The sequence below is a fragment of the Netta rufina genome (genome assembly GCF_964035555.1).
Source record: "Netta rufina genome assembly, chromosome: 1".
Lineage (NCBI taxonomy): Eukaryota > Metazoa > Chordata > Aves > Anseriformes > Anatidae > Netta > Netta rufina.
Window position 1 is genome coordinate 113,944,785 of NC_140123.1, and position 20,442 is coordinate 113,965,226.

Here is a 20,442-nt window from a genome sequence, read left to right on the forward strand (position 1 = left end):
AGGTAATAAATCCCATCATCAGTTCGTTAAGCAAATAGTACAAACCAGATTATTGAACAATAATGTCAAAAATCTCAGGCCAAAAAGAGTTACCTGTTATTCTCTCCTAATTTCAAGAAAATGTTGTATGCGTGTATACTGACTATAGCATTCTCTTCCTTCCAACAAGGAAAGATTGTAGTCCACAATACTGCTTCTGGTACGTTCCCACTTGGTGCTGTAAATTCTTAGCTCAGTATGCCCCTGTTTTTAAACAGGCTGTGAGTTCCAGCTTAACAACATGCAGGGCTCTGCTCCCTCCCTGTCATGGAATGCCCTCTTTTTCCAAGAAGGCATTTACAAGGCTTCTCAGTCTTCAAAGCAGAAGACAACCACTAACTATAGTAGCATTTACACAAGTCTGCAATATATTAGAAACAGCCTGGGGACAATGTCTATTCTTGTTCAGGCAGCATATGCAGTGCTTTGCTTTGGAGAGATAGATGCCAACCATCAGTTTCAAAAATAATTAACCATTTTCAACTGAATGTTCCCCTGTCTACAGTACTCTTTTGGACATTCACATTAGGCTGCCCTACTCTTCATCACCTGCTTATTGCATCTATGCTGCAAAAAATTCCAACCCGTATATCAAACCCTGCTATTTTTCCTTAAAACCCCAGACTACCTTCCTTTCCAACCATCTCAATAAGCACTGCAACATCCCAAAGTACACTACAATTCAAGTAAGGACAGGCACAATGAAGTTTGTCTTGGCCTAACCTTCTGTGTAACTGATGAATCCAGGACAAGATTATGTTGTTCACATAGTACGTATTTATTCATCTATCTGACTTCCTTGAGTAATGGTTGATGACTCAGCAATAATAAGCAGTTTTCCCTCATTTGAAAGAGTGATCCGAGGGATTTCTATGGCCAAATTTCAAAAACATACACCAAATATTGCCAGCCTATAAAGCAGCACAGAATGTTTGCTTTAAGATTTCATAAGAATCAGATTTTAGATGAAGTAAAGCAAAAAAAGAAAACACTTCCAAAAGGTGTTATCTAAAATACAGTGTTTGTGATCACAGATGAGATGTGTGGAGGGGAGTTAATCAGCAGATTTGAAGTGGAAGAGAACACAGGCAGAGGGGAAGGAGACGTAGCCTGCCATTAAAGGAAACAAACTGATCAGCTAATGACAACAGGCAGTCTCATTCTCCTCTGCCAGGTAATACTGAAGAAGAGTTCTTGAACTGTTACTCATCGTAATCAAATGGCTTCATGCTGACCAAGGAAATCAATAAGGAAAAGGATTAACTAAATCTTTGCTGGAAAGATCGAGACTGAACAAAACATTTCAAATTCCTCCTGAGTCATACATGCTTCCATTCTTTCCTTACATGTTCTACTATATATTATTCATCTTACTGGATTACAACTATCTCTTCCATTTGACACCTAGCTCCAGATGATAACTACCAAAACTCCCAGTTAAGTCATGCAATGCAGAATAAAACAAGAATAATGTTTGTTTTCATTTTGTTTCTGTATGTATGTGCCTAGAAGTTTATCAGATACGTAATAAAAATCAAAGGTAAACTGGTGTTTAACTTCTTCACATGAGAGACAAGCAACAATCAAAGACTGCCCACTGAATCAGATTAATTTGCTATCAAACCACTTCTCGTGGTTCTTCCTCTTCCATTTATAACAATGTGCTCATTCCATAAAGTCATCAATCTGAATCATTCACTGCACCATAGTAACTGGAGAAGAACTAGTATTTTTATCACTAGCAAATGGAAACAATTCTCAAGAGGTCCTCCATTAACATTGCTAGCAAATACAGAAGAGGCTAGAGGCGACTTCACTGTAGATTGGATATGCCATTTTTACCCTTGCAAACATTCATTAACTGCCAAGTTACATTTGTCTGCATGCATGGTTTGAAAAAAATAATCCTTCTTTAAAACCCAACTCGAGTATATATACTAACATAAACACAAAGTAGCTAAACAGATGTAGCTGCTTAATTAGGCTTAGTTCTAAACAGAGCCAAGAAAAGCCCCAAACTCAAGTATATAAATTTAAAAGAAAAAATTGAATTAGTCATAGTACCATGAGAAAAGAACTACGTATCAGGACCTCTCTGATCACGATACGTTAGTAGCCTAACTGAAGTCAACTTTCTCTATGTGCTCTTCCTGGGTTAGAACACATGGATGTTGTAAACACATTTTAGAAGTGAATGCTCAGTAGCTTCTTTTATCTGAGTAACTTGATCCCTGTATTATAAAAGTAGACTGAAGCTAGCACAGAGATCTAGTTTTCTTTCAAAAGAAGGACTGAAAAAAAATGTGTTCAATACCAGCTGACAACACTTGATCCCAATATCAAAAAGGCCTAACAGCACATTTTCCAGCACTCTAAAAATAACAATTACAAGGTAAATTAAGTACCTAATTCCTGTGATACAGGCTTTGCTTTCAGAATTGCTTGTAATACTGGATCCTCCCAAGGTCCACCATCTCGAATGATTCGAGTCACTAGTTCCAAGTTCATATTTCTGTATCTATTTAGAAGGTTCTGACATTCCTACAAGTAAAAAAGAAAAAACACAGTTAGAAAGATGAAAATAAGTGTTGCCTAAAAATATATTTAGACCACCCAAGATGATATTAAACTAGAAAACCCATTCATGTTCAAGTATTTCCTTAGTCAACAATTGAACCTATGAAGTCTTGACTGCCTACATAAAGTCCTAAAGCAACAACTCTTTCTGTAACACAGAACTGTGGAAGCCAGAATATTTTCCACTGGCACTCAGCAAGGCTCTTCCATTTGCATAACAATGGCAGCACAACTCTGTGGGAAAAGTCTTCACCTGATGCTAGTCTGCACAGATTCAGGCATGTTGACACTAGAATTGTGATGCAGCGATGAAGTCTAAACTCTTCCAAGCTTAAGGGAAAAATTGAACTAAGCCATATGAATCACCATCCCTCAAGCAATCATTTCAATCCGAATTTCTAACAGAAATCACGGTTGCCTACAACAATATGTAATGTTTTTAGCCACCCAGGATTTTCATATATGCCGAGTTCCATACCTCCCTTCCCCAATTTTTACATGCTGGTCAAAGTATCAACATAAGAATTCTACTGTCGATTAACAGTCACAAGAAAAAAGTATCTAATTTTGAAATTGAACTAAAATGATATCTTAGCTTTCTTGTGGGTTGTTTATAAAGTGAGCTGAGATGACTAACAACACAATTGAAAAATAGCTTCTATCCATACACAATTAACTTCTTCACATGTTCTTTTTCTGTAAAATCTTTTGTTTTCAATTCCTCAATGTCTCCTTTCATATTCAGATGAATATGTTCAATGGTAGAGAACAGTTAAATAAATGAAACAATGGTTTTCACTACCAGTTTGATTATACAACAGATTCAGATGTTCTTTATCAAGAAAATTATGTAAAGATGCATTTTAATATATTCATCGTTTAAAAGTCAAGGCAATTGGGAATTGTAATACAAAAGCACACAGAATAAATTGCTATGCATCACACTTGGTAAAATTCTTTCTTGTTCATAGACTGTTTTTGAAAAGCACTTACCAAAGGACTACTGAAACACCCCACTACTCTTCTGCAAGAGACCATACCCATTCATGGGGCTGCTAAGCCACTCCTTGACCCTATTCTTGCACTAATTCTCAGTAAGAATATAATTGCTGCTGTTTAGATAATTAAGGTAAGCGGTGCTGACTTTGCAGCAGGGATAACAGAGGTGTCAATGTAAAAATCACAGGATAGCTATTCTTCAAACTGCGGTTTCATGGTCAGTCTAAACAGAAGAAGCAGCCTTGTTTTTCACCCTTTGTTTCCACATCAAGTTTATTCTCTCATGGTTGGCAGAAGTGCTTTTTTTCACATACACTGAACTCAATTCTCAAAACTGGCCCTGGTCCAAAAAAAAAAAAAAAAAAGACAAAAAACATGAAAACTCCAGCCTTATCTGGTGGAAAAAAAGGATCTATGTTAAATCTGGTAACATTTCTCTTATACGGTACTATACGGACATACCAAAAAATTGTCCCAGCCTAGCCAAGAGTATAATAGTTTTAAACAATGCCAGTTCATGCTGACCTGAAGAGTTCAATGAAATATTCAATTCCAAATTTACTGTTTAAAACCACAGAGGTAAACTTGACCTTTCATGTCATGAGGCGGTAAAAAAAAAAAAAAAAAAAAAAAAAAAAAAAAAACACCACACACCACGCTGGATGGCAGATGACCTTAAGCTCCAATTAGGCACAAACAAGCGAAGCTTCTTTCTTCTATACAGGAAAACCATATATTATGTCTTAAATCAAAAAATGGTTTTAAAAAGAAAAAGATTTACGTTTTACCTAGTCCAGAAAAATTCCAATAGAAATACTGATGATTAATATAAGAATAAATGGCTTTCCCTTAAAAATATCCTTTTTATAAATTTGTTGGTATAATTGCAAGTAAAGCAACTAATCTCTTATTATAATGGCATATTTCCTCTAGGTTACACATCCACAAAAAAGCTTGTCTTCACATGTACTAAAATAGTATTATCAAAGGTTTATATGAAAGTAGGCAACACTACCTGGATTGAACCTAATATATCTTTCAAAGGATCTTCATAGAACTCATCCTTTCCAAAGAACAGCAGCAATTCAAAAAAACTCCTAAAAAACAGAAGTAGTGACAAGTCAACCACACTAAAACGTTCATTCAAGAAATGAAACTACTGTAAATCTACTGCTCTAAAACAAAATAGCATTTTCATAAGTTTTGGGTCCTTGCCAGCACTGAACAGTTAATGTAAAAGTTTTGGCTAATACCTAGACACTCTAAACACTACTACTCAGTTCTATAATTTAACATTGGTCTTATACTCTGTGCTGGACTTTAGCAGTTAGACTTCCCCCACGCCCTGAAACACATTTTTCACCAATCATTGGGTCACAAGTAACTCATCTATAGCTGTTAATATGGTATCTAACAAATCCAAATTAGCAATAAAACAGAGAGTACTTCAGAACAAGTTAAAATCCCCACGGCTACACCGTTTTCATAAGTTCAGGTCATAGAGACTTACATACAGTACCTGCCTGTACTTCTCTCTCAAGGACTGTAACATCCGCCATGCTGCTGGACCCCACTCACCATTAAAAAAAAAAACAGTTATCTTCCACCAAAACATTTATCAGACATGTAGCAATTTTGAGGAAGGAAGAGAATAGCTATACAATTACTGAAGAGTGCACATTACACAACGTATACGGACTTTATGTAAGTGTGGATTCCCAGCAATTCATATTTTCAAGTATGATGAGCAACTTGTACTAACGCATTTTATTCGTTTTCAACCTGCCTTACTTTAACACCCACTGAAATCTCTCTAAAGAGATGCAGGTTTAACGGTGCTATTAATTTCATATTTCCAAACAAAAGCCTTTAAAGATTACTTCCAGAAGTAGCTTTTGTGCAAATGTGTAAACGGAACCACATTCACCTCCTGCTTGGCATTCAAATGAGTTGATTAAACTTTGATTTTACCACAAAGTTTCAGGCAAAACAGATCCCAGTGTAGTAATGCAAATTGTCAAGTGTTACCTCAAAAGAGGTGGCAGATAAAAGAGAAGGCAGGACTGGCCCTTGGAAAAGCAGACTAGATTCCAACTGACTTAGATGTTTTCCATCGTATTAAAATAATGTTCTAGCTTTTTTTTTTTTTCCATTTATTTTTTTCATTGCAGTGACTGAGAAAAACAATCCCCTGATAGCAGAATCGGAGAGGTTGGTAAAAATTAACCTTCCAGAGCTCAAGACAATTTTAAGTTTTCACTTACGGAAGCGTACTTCTAGATGCCACTTGCAATTCAGTCAGTGGCTAGGCGGTTGCATCTTACTAATCAGCAGACAGCTCCAGCACACCTGCTACTGCTCTGCCTTAAGATTCTGAGAGATATTATTTATATTAGGAAAAATAACTACTAAGTATTGTATTAACATAACCTGCAACTGCTGGCTGCATAAGTCATGAAGTATGACTTATTTGGCAGTATCTGAGTGACTCTGACAGGTTAAGGTGAAAATTCAAAGTTGAATAGAAACAGTGTGGAAAGCACAATGGTGTGCATCCAGTGTGTTTTAAAGGACAGAATAGCAAAGGCTTTTGGTCTCATAACATAAGAACACATGGATCATTTTCTTTAGGAAAAAAGATGAAGTAGAAGACAATAACTGTGTGAAGTTCCAGCACTCTTCCACTTGCTGTTCTTTGACTCAAGATCTTACTGCCAGCAATTCCTTTCCTGACTATCACGTTTAGTCCTTTGTTGCAACATCTCTTAAAATAAAAGGCAGGTTTTCACAAACTTCTGGACAAGGTACTATTCTGCATAACAATTAAATTCATTGTAATTATCTCCAAATTTAAAGTCACTCTCATATCCTCATTACATTTAAAATTTAAAAAAACCGAAGTATCCCTACAAAACAAAGTATTTCATTTTCAATAAAGCAGATACAGAATAATGTAAAGAGCAGTTATAAAGCATTTTTCCTCTAATTTTCAGAAATATTGTTGATTAAAAAACCTAAATATTCACATAAACAATTTTCTAAAATTTTCTTTAGAAGTCCAAAAATTTCAAAACTTTACTATGGGAATTGTTACGGAACTAATGCAAGAGTATCATAAAATTAAGTTTCCTTTAGATTATGCTGCAGTAAGCTTTCTCTTAGACAATTCCTAGCTAGAAAATTTAAGATATACATTCATCAAGTTCCATGACAGGATCTTTCTACAGATTAGGTCTTTGAATCTTAACTGAAATATGTAATAAAAAAATCAGTACCAAATAAGTACTTCATCCAGAAACACATTATCTCATCTTCATGTCAGTAACAAAAAATTGCAGCCTATTGACTCTCAGTAAAGGTTATGCTTGAGTCATGTCATAATCTGGAGAGCAGCCACACTGGAACTTAATAACTAGCTAAGACAAAGCCGTTTATAGCAACTTATATAATCATCAGTTTTTATTTGTTTTCATTTACTTAAAGACTAAAAAAAATGTAACTAACCGTGATCAAGCATGAACCACAGTTTTCTTCTGGATTAACACACCTGCTTCACAATCTTTTGAGACTAATCAACGAAGCTATTGAAGCATTTTCATTTCCTAGTCACCAATGTACGTTCCATTAAAATTGCTATAGCCAATTCCAGCTTGGCCTTGCTATCTTAAAACTGTCTGCAATATTGCACACCCACATTTATATCCATCTGTCCACAGTAATGGTGCTTCTGACTTTCCCTGACATCGCTTCTTCAGTGTTACCAGCACTGTCTAAGAACACTGACAGCATTGATAGAAAACGCTATTAACGTGGTACAGATGCTGTCTCAGTTGTGATGATGAGCATGGCTAGTACATACAGGAAACGCAACAGTCACTGCTGTAAATACTTCATCACCTAGTTACCCAGGAAGCCTTACTCAAGTGTGACAACATGAGCAGATTTTTGTTGTCTAAGAACTAGGACTTAATACACATGAAATTTTCAAAAGATTTGAGGAAGGTTTCCTAGGTAACTTGGACTGCTAAGTCCTAGAATGCCTTTATGATATTGCCAATCAAGCTGATTCAAAAGAAAAAAAAATCTCATTCAGTAATTCTAGAACAGGAAGAAATGTCAGCAAATAAACTCAGCTTCAAAAACCAAGACAGACAAGGCCATTAAGAAGTCAGCAATCAGTTCAGTTCTAAGTTAGCAGGAATGGTGCCCATCCTAAATACAAGAAACATCTGAATTTCTAATTCCCACCCCACATCCGCACTACTCTGATAATTGGAAGTGTTTACAGGTGCTGTTTGACCTTCGTGAAATGATTTTTTTCTGAAAACTAGTGAAAAAGAGAGGTCACCATCTTTTCATTTATTTGCTAGTTGTTAGCAAAAGATACATAAGCATTCCAGTTTTAAAAATCATTATCTTCTGATTCCATAATAGTCTCGTGTCAAATAGCATCCCCCTCCCTTTCCCCAGTAAGTCTCATTGGTAAAGTTTCACCAACATTTAAAGATAGCAGATATTTGGACAAGTATACCCTATAAAACTTCAATTATTACTAATAGCTCTAGAAGAATAGAAAGAGTTCCTCCAGACAAAGTAAAGCCTATGAGAACATTAACCTCCAAAGACTTGATGAAGCATGATGAGAAATGTCCAAATGAACTCTGAACTGGGACACTAGGCTGTATTTGAAAACAGTACTCAACAAGAAAGCTGGACGGATACATCTGCTTTACTCTAACTGAACTAGCAATAAAGCTAAGCTTTTGGGTTTTTATCTCCATCTGTTGATGAGAAAGATCAAGTACGCTGTGTCTTGGCTAACTAACTCAAAGATTTTGTTGTCTTCTTCTGTTGAACACTAAAGTTTCCGAAATATTAAAAGTAGGTTCTCACAGCAGAAAAAATTGGACTTCACTATGTATTGATCATCACCCTGACACTTTCAGCCTTCATGTGGGAAAACCACCACAAGAAAATCAGGACTATACACTCTGCAATTCTCTGTCAAATTGAATATACAGTTAACTAACCAAAAGTCATAACAAGTCATTTCCATATGCATTTTCATGACTTGAGAGTAAAAAAAATCAATTCTAAAATGCATTAATTTCTTAACCCATGTAAGAAATTTATCTCAGCAAACACTTAGCTTATTACATCACTGGAGTAGAACAATAAATACTTTTGGTAACATATTTACAGTTGAGTGCTGCCAAAGGTTGGTCTTCAAACACTCCAAAAATTGTTTTTCCTATGATAGCCATCTGTAAGGTGATCACTTAACTTCTTTCTTCAGATAATTAATTTCATCAGAAAACCCTTGTGACACAATACTGGAATATGCAGCTTCAATACTTAATTACATAAAATGACTTAACTAAATTAGTTTTCATATCCACAGTTAGCTGTTCTTTTCTGACCACATGTGACTTGGTTCTACACAGCTAAGTAAACTGGCAAAACTGCTCTTAAAAAAGCTCTGAGGACCTCTGAAAACCTATTCCTATTATAGAAGTGCAACACTGACATTCCACATTTTATGGGAAATAATAATAAAAAAATAAGATGTACTTACAAAGCTAGGCTACTCAATACATATTGTACGTGCTCACATTCAGCTGGAAATGATACACAGGCAGACGTGAAACAACAGAGCGCCGTTTGAAGCACCTGAAGCTGAGGCAAAGGAACCTGCCATCTTCCAGCATAGTCTTCAACAACCTAATGACAAAGCATTGAAACCTATATTACAAACCAAAAACATCCTCTTAAATTAGAAAAAAAGTTAATACTGTACCTCCTTTGTTTCCCCTCCTTCCTCAGAAACAGGGTTTCATCACCCCAAAAAGTCTCATTCCACAAAAACGGAACACCAACCATTTTCTGTGCCAGATTTTAAAAAATAGAAACTTTATGACTTACATTATAAAAGATGTACCATAAAGAATCTTCAACTGAGTCCTTTCAGAGGGTAAGTCCAGGAAATACTTTATTCTAATATAGTATCACAGTAGTTATTACATTCTGCATTTAAACTTAAGTTTTTATTTTGCAACAGCATACCAATTAGAGTGTCTGTAACAATACCCAGACAGCCTTTTCTAAACAAACTTTCAGAGAGGAAAATGACTAGCCTGCACTCTTCTAGTCTTCATGTCAGCAGAAAAGGGTACAGTCACTCCTTCCTATTTGAAAAAATAACTAAGTTTGGCCTTTTTTATGCGCATGACAGAACTTAAAGCAAATTGTGCCCTGATCAACAGTTATGGAACTGTACCGCTATTTATAAAGCAACACGAAGGTGAAAAATAAGTGTTTTAATAGAGACGCTGATTAAATCCTTGCCTGGTCATCTAGTCAATTTTACTTGTATTATTAAGTGCAAGAATACCCATGTTTCTGGGCTGCTCCATGAGTACAGCACTGAGTCGAGCTCAGCACTAAAACATCCATGGGTAAAAGCACGCACCAACTCTGCAGCAGACTGGTCATTACACTGCTGTCCCACAGCAATAAGGAGGCCAAGGGCTTTGGGTCTTGCCCACTCTTTTAACCAACAGCCAAGATGCAGGTCACAGGCAGCACCCGGCAAAGACTGACAGGGCCAGTTTCCTTCATGCTTTGGCATGTTGCCTTTCTCACTGCACTACTGCTCAGGCCTCCTTTGCTCATTTATTGTTCTCTCGTTTTTCTCCATCGCAATGGCACAGCTTCAGTAGAAGCAGAAGAGAGAGACCGAGCTGGGCACTAGGGCTTGGGGCACTCCACTCCTGCTGAGGAAACTTCACTGACATCTCCTACACCCTTAGGATGTGAGAAGCTGAGGGAACACAACGCCATCAGTCATGTTACAAAGAAAAAGCTAAAGCACACACAAGGAACCAGTGAGTGATTCAAGGAATAAATTGAAACAAAAATTAGATATATTTTCCTTCAGGATTTCTTTTCGACTTCAAGTCTGTGAATCCCTCTCAGATTTGTCCTGTTGCCTATCAGCTAAATAAAGGATTTAAAAGTCAATTTGAACAGCCAATATTTTTAGCTCCAAAGCTAAAAAGCTAAAAGCTTTAGCTAAGTTAAGTTCGGGCTCTGCAACACAAACAGGCCAGTGTCCCATTCCTGACAGATTGGTTAGAGCTGCTCTAACGCAAAGCAGCTATTCGTAATGGGACCGGTAATCTTTTATCATCACAAAAAACAACCAAGGCTGATTACTGTTTTGAAAATGTATTCTTTCTGCCAAATTTATTGCAATAATTCCTGTTTGAAAATCAGTTAGTTTAATGCAGCAAATATCTAGGTCAATTGGATGAGAATTAGCAGACTCATGAATAAATCCTCTTCCTCTTCAAGGAAGAACAAGCACTTAATAAAATTACACTGACACCGTCTATTGTGAGCTCTCTAATATTTCTAACAAGGTGCCTTGAACAGGGAACTACAGAAGTCTTCGGAAAAACAAAGCAGCACAGAACAGCTTTGGGTGGCTTTAGCAAGTAGAGGAAGTTTCCATTCCCACTGTGGTATTCTACAACAGTTAGGCTTGACAGCTACAGTACTGATATGGTCGTAAATAATTTCAACCAGTGAGACAACAACATTTTCTTATGATACTAATTTTTTCTTGGTAGCATAAGGTGCTAACTGTAAATAACTGTAGAAAGGATTTATGACAGCAGGTTATGAAATTCCACAGAGACAAGCACGCAATGATACTTGAGGAAAAAAAAAAACAAACAGCCAAAACATTTAATATGATGGCCTTCAAATTAGCAATTACTACCCTGGAGCAAGACTGTTATTATACTAGATGTTTTCATGAAAACGTCAACTCAATGTGCATCGCAGTGCTCAAGAATGCAAACTAAACATGAGGAGAGGAGTTAAGGCAGCAAAGCAGAGCGCTACCTACTCAAAACCACAGCACATCCCCACACGTTTCAAGTCACACACTATTCTGGTACCTACCCATTCGGATTTTAAAAGACAACACAGTAGGACTAGAACAGATGTGAAGGGAGGCAACAAATGCTATGTAGCAAAATAAATTTCACGTAAGGAGCAATGAGATTGGTAAACAGGAACAAAAGGAATTACAAGAGGTAGTTTTTCACACTGAAATCGAGCTATGGATCTCTTCAGTGAAGGGATACTGCGGATGAAAGACCGCATGAGCTGAAAAAGATATCCTCTGAAAGGTACTAACTACATAAATAGAAGGCTCTATCTGATGCTTATGAAAGCATATAGAGAGATCAAAGTTACTGTATTTGCTCATTTCATTCCTTAATTAGGCATATATGAACTTCTGGTAAGATTCTGGTACTAATGTCAGGGTTACTGCTTCTGCAGATAATCAGAGCTCAGAACGAATGCAACAGAAAGTCATGCTGAGAACCATGTTTGACACAGCAGTCTCCGACAGGCATGGTCCTACCTTACAAAAGCCTGTGCAGTCTTAATAGTTGCCTGTGCTGCACCAACAGACTCCCCTGATCCCAAAGCAAGCTAGCTCAGGGGCTAGCTCACCAGCAAACAGCCTGCTCTCCCCAAAGCCATCGGTCATTGGCATTGGCTTTGTTAACTGGCTGACCACCCGACCATGAAGTACCACAGGTAGCATAGAGAAGAACCTAGTCAAGAGCAACACTGCACTGGAGTAGGCAATTAGCCTGCAACTCAAATATATCCATAGAAATTCACAGACACCCTCCCCCCCCCAGACACACCTGAAACTGGTGAGGAGTAACATAGACCTGTTGGAATGGGCCCAGAGGATGGCCACAAGGATGCTCAGAGAGCTGGAGCACCTCTCCTGTGGGACAGGCTGCGGGAGTTGGGGTTGTTCATGCTGGAGAAAAGAAGGCTCTGGGGGAGACGTTATGGGGGCCTTCCATTACCTAATGATGGCTACAGGAAAGCTGGGAAAGGACTCTTTGTCAAGGAGTGTAGGGACAAGGAGGAATGGCTTTATACTGAAAGAGGGTAGGTTCAGATTAGACACTAGGAAGAAATTCTTCACTCAGAGAGCAGTGAGGCACTGGCACAGGCTGCCCAGAGAAGTCATGGATGCTCCATTCCCTGGAGGTATTCAAGGCCAGGTTGGATGGAGCTTTGGGCAACCTGGTGTAGTGGGAGGTGTCCCTGCCCATGGCAGGGGGTTGAAACTGGGTGGTCTTCATGGTCCCTTCCAATCCAAACCATTCTGTGGTTCTGTGAACATGAATGGCACACTTATTTTCGGAGTATGGATACCTGAAAACATGCAATCTGTCAGTCCCAGGAAAAAAAGTTACATCTAAAATTAGTCAAATTCTCAAGACTTAAAACTATCATCAATAAAACAGTGAAAAGAAGTGCTAAACTATGCATGAAATAAATTCCAAGCCACCCTGCATACACATTCTATTTGTAAGGGAAAAAAAAGTTTGTTTAGCAATTCCATACATATGTCAATGTCTGCTTTTAAGCACCCTCATGCAATAGCTTTTTCTTTAACAGGAACACCTTTTTTTTTGGTGCCATGCTTTGAAATGAGACTGTAACCCAAATAAGTCAAGGTTTAAAACAAACAACCAAGAGAATTCCCCAAATGAAAACAAAATCCTTAACTTTATCACTTCTGATATTCTTAAAGGAAAACAAAACTCTAAGGGACATGCATATGGTCACCCTTATCTTGAAAAGCTGTATCATTAACACCTCAGAAAAATCCAATAACTACACTGAATGCTAAATGCCTAAGTATTTCAAGTTCATGCTCATGAGCACATTTTTAACAAGAAAAATAATTCTGATTTAATGAAGCCAGCCAAGCAAGAAGCACATAACACTGCCAGAAGAGTGGCATGTTCTTTGTCCAATATACAGTGCAGGAAGACAGAAGAAGGTAGTTGGTTTGTTTTTCATGAATTTCTGCAGCAATTCCCTTCCTGAGCTCTGTTTGGGTGCAATTTTTTTTATACCCTTGTGTATAAGCGACTAAGTGCATAGCGATTGGAATATGCCCCAAACACGTAAAGAAATTAAAACATTACGAGTAACTGTGTTATTTGAAAATCTGTAAGACACGTGAAGCAAAGGTTTTTTGCAACTCTAGGCCTGAGGTTGCTACAACTTTTCCTGTCCCTCTCCGCAACAACAAAAAGAAATGGCAAAGTTTTGTCATGACTATCATTTTAAATGAAGTTACTTGTTTTTTTCTTTCCTGTGAGATGTAACAGTGAAGGATGTCACCGTGGGATTAAAGCCACAACAGTTCTGTGAGTACTGCTGTTTACAGTTATCAAGAAAGCTAGCTGGCACAAAAAATGAAGTAACAAATACGTGCTTGGTACAGAAAAAAGATAAAATCAACCAAAAAGGATTTAAAGTGTCAAGGAAATAATAATAATAAATTAAAAAAAAAAAAAAGCTTGTTTAAATATGACTTTCCTGAAAATTAAAGACCATCATTAAAAGCAATAGCTAACACTGGCTGACTACCCCAGAAGTACCAGCGCAGCTCAGATATAAAAGTTCAGTTCTAGAAGAGTACAAGTAAATTGCGAGTAATGCCAGATGTATTCTACATGGAGTATACTACCTGGAATCATCAGAAAAAAAATAAACAAACCTTTTACTTTTTTTAATCTTATTGAGTCGATGGCCATAATTTTGGTACATTTTGACATACAGTCAAGCTAACTGTATCCTTACAGAAAGGGATTAATCGGCCAAATAGGAGTAGGAAAGATCTTAAAAACTTTCAGGCTGCATAAAACATTATTTAATCGATACATCACACAAAACCATTCTGAATCACTAACTACAAGATAGATGTAAGTAATGGCTTTACTGCAATTCACATGTGAGTATTACATAAGGAGTAACCAAACATAACCATACTTCTGGCAAAAGAAAAAAGATCACCCAGCAACAGTATGACACATTCTATAAAGGCAAGTTTCTGCCAAGGCTCTACCCTCAGAGCTAAATGCTTCCCCCCACCCGCAGCCACTGAAAGCTCATGGATTTGGCGCAGCTTGCTTTAAGTATGAACACTACCTAAGGCAGCGTTCCACATATCCCTTACATTTAGCTAACCAAAGAGCAAGCTTCCATCCATATTTACAATTTGTCATTTGAACAGCAGTGAAATTATACATTAATCCTAGAAAACTAGATTTGACTCCCTGTAGCACAGAGTTAATGTACATGTTTAAGATTTCAATATAAATACTTCTTTCAGTCATGAAACAAGAAGGTGTAATATTTCTCCTCACCTTTCAATTAGTCCCTCCTAGAGTGAAAATCAACCAGTTTGTGGAATTGTTTTGATTACACACATAGACAGTTGACATGCAAACTGACGCATCAACACACAAGTTCAGATCACAAGTGATATTAGCAGGACACAACTTAAGGTGAGTTTCAAGTTAAAAACACAAGGATTTATTCTCATCTGAACAACTGCCATCTAAAACAGGCCTTTCCTAATTTCTGTGCTACCTTTTGTTTATCTCTATGCTACCTAATTAAAATAAATCTGCCTTTTATTACTTGAAGAAATTTGAGCAAGAAACCATCTGTAATCTGCCAGACTATGCTGCAGCAGCATCATTCAAAAGACATGCTTCTTTTTAGGTGTACAAACCTTCAACTTCTACATTACAAGAATCTTGGTATATTTTTCATACAAAACTGACAAGCTTATTTTTCATACAAAAGCTAACCTTTGAGAGAAGGTGTTATAAACTGGAAAAGAAGCAGTACAAAGAAGCTGCTGACTGAGTCATAACAAGTTCCAGAGAACTGGAGGAGAAAAACATTACCATGATGCTGAAAAGTATACAGGCACAAAGGAATGAAAACAAAATAATGCTAAAATCCCAGAAACCTATCCTTTTTCTAAAAGCTGAAAGAAGGGGTTAATATTTACAGCACTGGAGGTGATTTCTCAAGATAAAGCAGACAGGAGGTTGAGGAGACTACAAAGAGGGAATCAGTATGTGAATAAGAAAAGACTTCATGATGTTAGTGGGAAGGCCACTAAGCAGCACTAAGGACTGCCTCCTTCAGCGTACAAATAAATCTATCTGCAAATAAAGAGGCTCTAAGTCAACTGCTCCTGTCCTGAATTCTCCCTAAAAGTTGACTGATGACAACCAGGTATGCTACAAGTGGCTTATCAGGTTTCTTATCAAGTGAGAAAGGAAACAGTGCCATCACCACCATTCTTTGCAGACATGTCATCATTAACAGAACTGAAGCTTACATCTGGCATTCAACTTCTGGGTAGATGGTGCTTACCACTTGTAGTTTGTAAGGATTTCTTTTTCATCCTGCATCTCAAGCAGCACAATACTAAGCAGCTACCTGGAAGCCTACATGTGTTCAACAAATTGAACACATTTGTTTTTTTCCCCAGCCAAAAGGAGACAGACACAGTAAAAAAAAAAAAAGAACACACAAACTTTCAAATTTAAGTGTTTCAAATCAATATGGTATTCTTGGATGCTTTTTAAATTTAGTTATTACAGACTGCATAATTTGCTCTTTAATTTAATTAGCAATATCACACATTATGAAAACTAAAAATGTCTGTCAAATAAGACTAATGTGACTTGAAATAGTGCTCTCAAAACTTGACCCACTAACTATAAAGGTTTTTTTAATTCAAAAAGCTACAGAAAAAAAAAAACTAGAACACCACACCTCATTGCAAGAGGAAACAACTGGCTCAAATTTTTCCTTTTCAAAGAAAAAAAAGGTTCAAACAAATTTAAGAGATCACTTGCCATTACTAGCACTCCGCTTGCCAAGACTTCTTCGAAACAGTGTATGGATATCAAATGTATCCCAAAACCAACAGTCCAAAATTAATGATGGTTGAAGTCTGGCAAAACCTGAAGCCTTTTCTGTATAAAATACAAGAGCAATTTAACAACTATTGTCTTGAAGATCAAAGTAAGTATCAAGCACAAATACCATCAAATTTAAGCACATGGCAACAAGTGTGGAAGTGTATTACTCCCAAAGTTGGAAGTACATTCAAAGATGCGTCTGTTTTACTACCTTTGTCCACACAACGTAATGAAGACACCAAAACAGACATAGACAGTGGTATCGATATAGATGGTGGTTAAGCCATATACCACTTATTTCATTTCTTTTTGTGTGTGTGTGTGTACTAAAATAAATCCAGGAACCACCATCTTCTCTACTGTCTACTTAATACGTTTTACTTCTTAGCTTCTGAACTTAAAAACCCAAGAATTGCTATTCTAGCTGTGACTCAAGATACCACCAATTCACGTAAGCAAACCAGGCAACCTTTATTTCAGGAGGTCAGCGCGTACTGGAAAGCAGTAAGCTGATGCCCCAGTTAAAGAAGATCAAGTAGCATTTAGCCCTCGCAGCATTACTTTACACCAGAATCACCTTGTGTTTGAGTCGGTACTGAACAACATGAAAACAACACCTGGTACAGTTATGCAGCCATGTGGACAACTACAGAAATGCTGGGTGTAAGTTGTAACATTTTGATACATCTTGATGTTATGAGAAAAGTCTCTGTAGAGAATAATCTAGTTGATGAAGCTACAGCCACCTTAAGTGCAACAAAACAAGCTATGTTCCCTTCCCATCTGGCTCTTAAGGTTTGTTCTCCAGTCAAATTCATCCTTCTAACTATAGAAGCACTCCCTCCACCCTCACAGCAAAAGAAACTGCCTACACTACTTCATCTGCCCCTCTTTATTTCTTTTCCCTCATGCAGGAAGCTCCCAGGGGCTCGGGTCACAGAGGCAGGGCAGGAGTCCCTAAAAAATCTGAACAGAATTACAAATTCTGCATGTGACAGAACCAGTTGAGCTCAGGAAACTTTTGCAAATGTCTGGACTAAGGGGCTTCTCCTTAAGGTGCCACCTGTCAAATTTCTATCGAACTAGTCACAGAGGCCTCATTCTTTTGCTTGCCAAAGCCGGGAACACTAACCTTGTTTTTCCAAACCACTGTTTCAATACACAGTGAACTTTACAAACATGAAGAAATGCCAAATCACCAATTTTTAGAAGGAAACACAGATGCATCAACTGGGCACTTATCTTCCAATTATCTCTCTTCATTCCCAGCCACAGGAATCTTGATTTTGTCTCCCCCATGTTATCAACCTCAAGTAACCGAAGAAAACATTTTGTTCCATTTGCCTTGGAAGGGTCAGGGTGTAATGGCACTGTGCAGCCATGCCCACCTACAACACAGAAACAGACCCCCAGAAAACAGACATGGCTCTAGAGTCACCACATTCTGACTTGTTCTTGTATCGCTGAACTGCGATGAGGAGCACATTTTGGAAAATGCCTTGATATCCCAGAGTCACCTTTGGCAACTCTTACTTCATCAACTATCTGAAAGCGAAGTTCAGCTGCAATACTCCAGGCCTCCAGAGCACTCAACTGGCTGTTCACAGACTTTTTTCACCTTTTCAACAGACTCCTGAAACAAAAGGCATGCACGTTAACGCTTATCAAGGTCTAGGTCCATCTCTCACTCTAAGATCACTCAAAAGGTCTTTGCTTCCACCTTCATTAAATGACACCTTGTTTCGCTTTTGCTGCAGCTCCAAGAAGCATGGATGCAGGCACGTTTAAGACAGCAATGTAACTACAGGTAATGGAACTATATACATGTAACTACTGGCTACTAACACCAACAGTTAACATGAACAATAAAAACGTTTCTTTCAGGTAGTGTGAGCACATGTATTATTGCGAAGTAACTCTCTATAACTGTTGCTCAACTTTTGACACAAAACAAAAGGAACACACTACCCAAACTGGGACGTGTATTAGCGCCAAAGAAACATTAAGACAAGCAAAATTGTGTTATCAGTGTGGAGTGGAATGAGGTGGAGAGGCTTGATCTGTACAATAGTCAGAATATCTGATTTCAGAAGACCCATATAGGAAAGTACAAAGTAACATGCTCCAACATACTGTAGAGGCAGAGAGAAAAAACTAAGAGACATACCTGGAAAAATGAAAGCCACACCTAATTAAATAACATGATTTAAATGAGAAATCATCCTTTATAAGAAATGTTAAAAGGGAGAGGTGACCTAAACTTGACACACATTTCCAATACTTTCTCAAAAAGTAAACACAAAAACATTCCATCACTTCCTGAGTACACTGAGGGCCTAAAGCCCTCTGTACATCCAGGTGTGGATAGACACAAATATCCCACTGCCAACCTCAGGGTAAATGAGCTCACATAGAGGACTCAGAACTTCACTGGGTATAAAACCATGAGAAGTTACAAGCAGATAGAGGCTTTTTATGCTAGCACACTAGTTGAGACCCTGCATTTACATAGTTAAATCACTAGAGGAATATATTCTTACAAAACATGCTTAAACAAAACATGGAAGACCGTATTTTGAGTGAGCACATGACTGCTGATCACCAGGCCAAATTCCAGCACGAAAACACCCTGACGACAAAGTATTAGTGTATTATCTCACTTCCAACAGGATTATTTCAACTACGTGTTGTTTAGAATAAATTTAAAAGAAAAGAAAGAGACGCCTTTATAAAATCTGAGCATTGGCTGCCTGAAGCAAAACAAAGTAGGGGAGAGGGCCTGGCGCTCTTGCTATACAGAAGAAACTGCAGAAGTCAAGGTCAAGTGACTTGGATACTCTACCATCAATAACTGTGCTACAACCATTTCACAGAGAAATTTAACCCCGGGTCTTGTCCTCTTCCCCACTAATTCCTAGTTTTGTCCATGACATGGGATTGGCATTATATATAAAACTACCACCCTGCCTCCACTTCCTTGTCAGCATGAGTTCAACATGCAGCAAGTATGGCTTGAAAAATCTAAGATAGAATTTGTAATCTTGACAGAAGCCTGTGTAGCCTTCCGACCTGCCAACTTCATGAAATGCAGTTGTGACTTACAGAACCACCGCGTGATTCTGTGATTTACCCCATACTTCCAAAAACCTCTGCTGCTCTTTTTACTGGCCTTACAGATGTCAAAATGGATGTGTTGAGCCCGTACAGAATGGATATTATTGTCTGTTCAAAAATTTGTTTAAGAGGACTGAGATGAAACCAAAAAGCAACCTGGAGACTTACTGAGCAGCACACTGAGAGTTCCAGATGCCAACCGCAATAAGCAAATTATCAATTAAGTGTTCCACTGCGGGTTAAGAACAGAAAAGAGTAACGGAGAAGCCCCTTTATTGAAATGGAAGAACACAGGCGCAGCGCTAAGCGGCCGAGGAGTTGAGGCAACGAGGCGCTTCCATCCGACATCGCCCAGGCCGTGTGCTTCGGCGAAGGGCAGGCACGGCGGCCGGGACACCCCGGGTGCCACCCCATGTGCAGCCAGCACCCTGCCGGCGGCACCGGCCGGGAGCACGACCTGTTGGCGCCCCCCCCCCTCAGGCCCCTCCCCGCACCCCAGGGCCCAGCACACCCTCCCCCCCCCCACCCCCCTCACCCCGGGGCTGGGCCGTGCGGGCTCCCCCCCGGCCCCGGGAGCCCCCCAAAGCGAGCGCTGCCGCCCACCTGGCAGAAGCGGCGGCAGTAGGCCTGGCTGCCCAGCGGCGGCGGCGGGCCGGGCGGCGCCAGGGCCTCCAGCTCCTCGCTGAGGCGCTCCGCCTCCTGGTCGCTCTCGTCTTCCGCCATGCTGCCCCCGCCGCCCTGCGCGTACCCAGCGGCCCCCTCCCTGCCCCGCCGGAAGGGCCGCCCTCCCCGCCGTGCAGCTCACGTCCGGCCGCGCCCGCCTCCTCGCCCCGCCTCCTCGCGGCCAGCTCGCCATTGGGCCGGCCGG

General features: G+C 38.9%; 1 protein-coding gene across 2 annotated transcripts in view; it reads right to left on the reverse strand.

Moving 5' to 3' along the window:
* ZNF654 (zinc finger protein 654) overlaps positions 1-20,310 on the reverse strand; it is a 35,613-nt gene extending 15,303 nt beyond the window's left edge. The window contains exons 1-4 of one of the 2 annotated variants that reach the window (XM_084300156.1): positions 20,178-20,310; positions 9,191-9,336; positions 4,631-4,712; positions 2,445-2,580 (exon numbers count right to left, since the gene is read on the reverse strand). In XM_084300156.1, coding sequence (XP_084156282.1) covers positions 2,445-2,580; positions 4,631-4,712; positions 9,191-9,336; positions 20,178-20,297 — 484 coding nt within the window. In that variant the 5' untranslated portion in view covers positions 20,298-20,310. Of the gene's footprint in view, positions 1-2,444; positions 2,581-4,630; positions 4,713-9,186; positions 9,337-20,177 lie in introns of those variants that run through there. The other variant, XM_084300157.1, reaches the window with a different exon arrangement.
* Between the last annotated feature and the right edge of the window lie 132 nt (positions 20,311-20,442).